The sequence below is a fragment of the Sipha flava genome, unplaced genomic scaffold, assembly GCF_003268045.1.
Source record: "Sipha flava isolate LNK unplaced genomic scaffold, YSA_version1 0_pilon_pilon, whole genome shotgun sequence".
In the NCBI taxonomy this organism is placed as follows: domain Eukaryota; kingdom Metazoa; phylum Arthropoda; class Insecta; order Hemiptera; family Aphididae; genus Sipha; species Sipha flava.
The window spans coordinates 6189242-6195348 of record NW_020271713.1 but is presented as its reverse complement, the minus strand read 5'-3'; the positions used below and the strand labels follow the sequence as shown (position 1 = coordinate 6195348).

Here is a 6107-nt window from a genome sequence, read left to right as displayed (position 1 = left end):
TGACTAAACAAATTACAAATTGAGCATACCTACTCACCATTATCTTCATCTGAAGTTATTTCAATACTGTTGTTATTTTTATATTGATCACTCGAAGAATTTCTTTTTAAAATTGGCCATTTGGAAACAAAGTCATTATACTCTTGACAGAGCTGTTCGTAATACAAATCTGACATAAATGGTAAAATCTTTATATGGAAACTTTTTAATGCATTTTCTGGCAAAGATGTATTGGAACAAAAATTATCTAGATCTAAACAATTGAAGTCAGCATACAAATGTTTGTGTTTTTCAAAACGTACTACAATACTTTCAACAACCTAATCAAATGTTACATTATGCATATTTACTTCATATGAATGCAATGGATCTTTAATTGGGTTATCGGTTGATTCATAAGTAAATTGCTTGGACTTTTTCCTTGGTCGAAATCATGGGCGTAGTATGCATAGAGCTGTGGGGGCTGTAAACCACATAGAAATTTCTGTGCCCTTTTCATTTTATCTAAAATTAATAAATTCTAGTTTTAAAGGTTTTAATAATTTTTCCTAAAATTCACCAAGCTTTAAATATTAGCAGTTTAAGACCACTTAAGGTCCATCCATAACTAATACTTCTTTTTTACGAATATAATTTATAATTATATTGAAAATAGTTTTGATTAATAATTATATTTATTGATTGAATAATTTTTTGTATTTTGCTTGCATTGAATTTATTACTGCGTATTAGTTTTTTTTTAAAAACATTTATTGTTTCGTGTTTAGAAATGGATGTGTTTACATTTTTAACATCAAGAGAAATCATTTTATATTCTTATGTTATTTCTCATCATCATTAAATTTAGTGAATATGATTATTATCGTTTAATAAATTTTTATTAGGTTAATGAGTTGACGATATCAGAGTGACATTGGAAGAGTTGATATTTAAGTAAAGTAAGTTATTGTCTTCTTTAAAAAATACCAATATTGGAATGAACAAATTAAATAAAAATATTTAAGACATACTTAAAACAATAGCCAATTTAATTGAAGATAGTAAAATTCTTAAAGAAAAGTTTATTGCTCTTGAAAATAAAATTGAGGTTTTAGAGATCAAAAATAATTTTTTACATAAATCCTTTAAGAAAGATTTAATTACAGAAATGATGAATAGACAAGTAAGTTTAAATATTATAATTTTCAATTTACAAGAAATAAATAGCTCTGATAAAATAACTAATTCTGGTTAAGATAAAATTTCAAAACTATATGTAGAAATGGGTACTAACCTCCCTAAATTTAAATATTCACATCTTGGAATTTCTAATATAAAGAATTTGGATAAGTCTCGTGCGATAAAAGTTGTTTTATCAAACACTGTTGATGTCTACGTACTTCGTTTGAAATCTGAATTACGTACTTCCACAACGTGGTCATTTCATTTGATCATAAAATTATTCAGCGTCATTTTATTTATTGTAAATTAAGAATTTTCACTATTATTTTATTTTATCTGAAATTTTTTTTATTGGTAATTAATTTGTTATTGTATTAGTTTAAATCCTCGAATTGTTAAACCTGATTATTAATGAAAAGAAAAAAATGTCACATTATAAATAATTGTAATTGGATTATTTTTTCCGTAATAAAGAATGAATACTGTATTATAGTCTGCCATTACCTATAGTATATATGTGGGTATAGACTTATGAGTTAAACAATTATTTTCTTTAAAAATTATAAAATTGTTGGATAATAGAATCATAATTTATCGAAATATTTTAAAAATTATTTCAATAATAAAAATGGGTCAAATATATACGCCTGTTTTAATTGCCTTTCGTGTTTATTGATAGGTAATATAATACTACGTGCCCATTTGAAAAAAAAAAATATGTTATTATAAAATTGGCAAAAATGTAATTTGCTCCTTCTCTTAAATAATATATGATTCACGTTGATTTTAGTAAGTATTTCTTTTCTAGATAATTAAATAGGTAAAAAAAATATAAGTGCTTACCATTAATAAATAATTAGTAAATTATTTGCCTTAAATAGTAAAATGACTTCATCGATTCATGAATATAATAATTAATCATTTAAACAAAAACCTATTAGTAAAGAGTAGTTTTATAATTAAATTTATAGTATTTATTCTCATTTCAAGTATTTTAATGTCTATATTAATTTTTTTTTTTTTTTTTAATAAAATTATCTGTATGATTTTAATAACTAATTCAGTTTAAAATACATGTTCAAAAATCAAGAGTACTCATCATTTGGTTGTTAACTTAGTTTTAATCAAAACTATTATGTGAATTTGTAATTTATGTATATATTAAAATTACATTTATGTATTATCATTATCATGGAAAAATTATTCCAAAAATTCAAGATTATATTTCACAAATGTAATTTATAATGTCAGCATTATTTGTTCTACTCATGTATTAAGTATTTATAAAACTTACAATAGTATTAATTTATTTACACGTTGATAAAAAAAATTTAAACATTATTATAACTTAATATTTCTAAATTATTATCAAAAATACCATACCTAAAACAAAATTGTTAAAAGTAGTTTCATTACATAGGTATCTTTAAGTTTGAGTTAATTTCAATAGACAATAATTATATTTATTATAAATGTAATTATATGATTGGTTATACAGATAACTTAAATATTCATATATTATATGTATTAAATAAGTTCCTAGAAATAGTATTTTATCAAATCAATCAACATTCAACTGATTTACTAATATAAATTTTGCTTGAATGGGTTTGCAACTATCATATTTAATCATTTCATAAATAATATTATTATATATACAGCTGCATTTTTATTTAATCATCATTTTACATCTACTTTACAATATAAGACTTTCTTTTATCTCAATGTAATAATTATTTAAGTGGACTACCTACTTGATGAAACAAATTATTTATAATAATTATGTCTCTAATATATTTAGCAATTTTTTTTTTTTTTTTTTATGAATATAATATTATATTTAAGCTTTAAAGTTTTAAATATTTTCCTTATTTAAGTATGTATTGTAATCATTAAAATATTTAAAAAATATACATTATACTTAAAATTATGTATTTCACTGTAATCAACGCACTAGTAATAAAATTTCTTGAATGCTTTTGGTAGTATAATAGGTAATATAAAAAAACTCTCTTTAATATTATTTTAATTTATAATCTTTATAATAAAAGAACAATTATAGAAAATATTTTCCAACTTGGAATTATTTAATTTATTTAATTTCATAGAAAAATTATTAAACATAAATTAATTTTATCATAAAATTTCAAATAATTTCTTGAGCTCAACCATTAGCTGCCAGTCAGTCTTCAATAAATCATCTCTAAAATGATCTTTACATGCATCTATAGACTGTCTGGATATTTTGCTCACCAATAAATCTTTTTCATCAAAATGCCTTCCAAACATTTTTGGCGCTTCTCCTGGTATTGGTTCAATTTTAATACAAATTTCTTGACCTTTTCTGGCGGTTTCTACGGCCTTATGGTTGTTTTCTATACTTGTCACAATACCTAGATCTACAAATTCTTTACTGGGAACACATAGAGGAGTACCTTCTTTTACAATTCCAGATTCTACCATTACTCCCATAACAATTGGATCCCTTGAATTAAAAACAAACTGTGGTAAAACTTTAAGCTTGCAAGGAAAAACTGCAATAGATTTGAATTGATCTCGGTTTTTCTTTTTTAAATCATCTTGATAAGCCGTAAATTTATCAAATAAATGATAAATAATATCAGCTTGGAATATTTTAACATTCAACATATCTGCTAATTCTTGTGCATCTCTTTCAATTTTTACATCAAAAGCTAATATAGTAGCATATAATGGAAAATGTTCTAACATAATTGAAGCTTTCATAACATCTTTTTTAACAACAGGGCCAATTCTTATATTACTATATGGTATTTTACTGGATCTCAAGAAATCCAGTAACGCTTCTAATGAACCTAAAGTAGAAGCTTGAACATAAACACCTCTATCTTGTAATTTTATAGTACTAAGAGCAGATTTTAATTCTTTTGCTACTAAATCTTTAAGATGTTCTATTTCATCAGGTTTATGAGCTACATAAATATTTAATCCAGCTATAGCTTTTTCTAAATCTTTAGCAGCAATTTTAACACCTTGAGCAGCTTTTATTTCTTTATACTCAATATATGCATTTTTTACTCTCAGTTCTTTTAAGGGCTGAGGCATTAATAACGATCTTATCTGGGTAACGACAGGTCCATCAGTGCCTGCTACAACAATCGTATCTCCTTCTTTGAGGTAACCATTTACTAAAATGGTGTCAATAGTTGTTCCTAAACCAGTTATAGCTTTTACTTCTAACACAGTAGCTTGTAGTTCATTACTAAATAATAGTCTTTTATACAAATGTGTTTGGCAGTTTTCAATTATAAGGTCTAATAAATTTCCCATTCCTTCGCCAGTAATAGCTGATGTAGGTACTAAAGATACATACGATTTTGGATCAGGATTTTCATAAAATAGAGCCGCATTTAGACCCTGTTCGGCGAATTGTAATATGACGTTTTGTGATCTTGTTTTGAATTCATTTTGAGTGTTGGAATGCTGAGAACTCAAAATATCTCTTACGTCTTTACGCGGATTAGTTTGCCAGTCATACAATCGATCAATTTTATTTAACGCAACAATAAAAGGTGTTTTTTTAGATTTTAAAATATTAATTGATTCTATAGTTTGTGGTTCTAAACCATGCATGATATCAACTACTAAGATAGCAATATCACATAATGATGAGCCTCTATTACGAAGGTTGCTGAAAGATTCATGGCCAGGTGTGTCAATAATTAATAATCCCGGAACAAGAAACTTTCGTTTTTCATAATCAATCACAACTTTGGTTTGTTCTTTTATAGCATGAAGTGGAACATTTGTAGCTCCAATTTGTTGAGTAATACCTCCAGCTTCTCCATCTTGAACATTAGTTCTGCGCAGCTTATCTAATATTTTAGTTTTTCCAGTATCTACATGACCCAAGACACACACAACAGCAGCTCGAAGATTGGATTTCTCTTCTTCGTCTGTGTTTCCATTTTGAGTTTCAACTTTTTCAACCTTGGCTACAATATTTTCATCATTTTCATCATTATTTTCATTATTTTCTTCATCTGAATCATCAGATTCACCATTTTCATCTAATTTTTCTGTAGTTGATTGAGCTCGCAATAACGCTTCACTTTGCGCTTTAAAAGTCTCTAAAAGTAGCTGTGCACGAGCCCTGTCAGCTTTTTGTTTAGGAGTTAAGAATTTTCCTTCTGCTTTTAATCTTTCTTTCTTTTCTTTTTCTTTCTGTTTTTTCTTTTCCTTCTTTTCTTGTTCTAATTTTAATTTTTCTTCCTTTTGTTTTTCAAGTTCTTCTAAACGTTTTTCCTCCTCTTCTTCTTCTCTACGAAGCTTTTCCTCTTCTTCTTTTTGTTGTTGTATTACTTCTTTTAAAGCTGCAAGAGCTTTTTTACCAGGTCCTTTTTTGTCTTTGACTGGAGCAGTCGGCTTCTTCTTCTTTTTCGCATCATTAGTCGACATTCTTGAAATAATGATTTAATACAAAATGAAAACTAGAACAAAAAATTAAAATTTAAAAATTAAAATAAATGACTAAAATAATTGAAATAAATAATGTTTTAAAATGTAGCATAAATTAACTTATTTATAGTATAACATTAATAACTTTTTGAAACAAAATGTATTGTATTATGTACTTATTTAGTGTTTTATCTATAATTAAGTTCTTTCATTAGTTGATTATTTACATTATTATAGTTTATTTAAATTATAAATGGCTAGTAAAAAATATATACTTATTTTTATACTGAATTCAATTTATGATCACTAAAATAAAAGTTAAAAATTAAGTTATGGATATAACATATTTTTTCTATTACATTTATAACTTTTTAGTAATTTATTAATTTGTTAAATTACTTTATAATATGCTTAATTTAATAATTTTACATCTTATAATACAATTTAATAAATAACGGTACTTTCTGAACACACACAATACAACTTACAGGGCCCAATCTAATGGTAAA

At 25.1% G+C, this 6107-nt stretch overlaps 1 protein-coding gene across 1 annotated transcript; it reads right to left on the bottom strand.

Annotated features, from left to right (window-relative positions):
* Positions 1-3271: 3271 nt before the first annotated feature.
* On the bottom strand, positions 3272-5658 carry LOC112694221 (eukaryotic translation initiation factor 5B). The gene has a single exon (XM_025569656.1). It carries the CDS (start codon positions 5596-5598, stop codon positions 3298-3300), a length of 2301 nt encoding a protein of 766 aa, XP_025425441.1. The 5' UTR covers positions 5599-5658; the 3' UTR covers positions 3272-3297.
* Between the last annotated feature and the right edge of the window lie 449 nt (positions 5659-6107).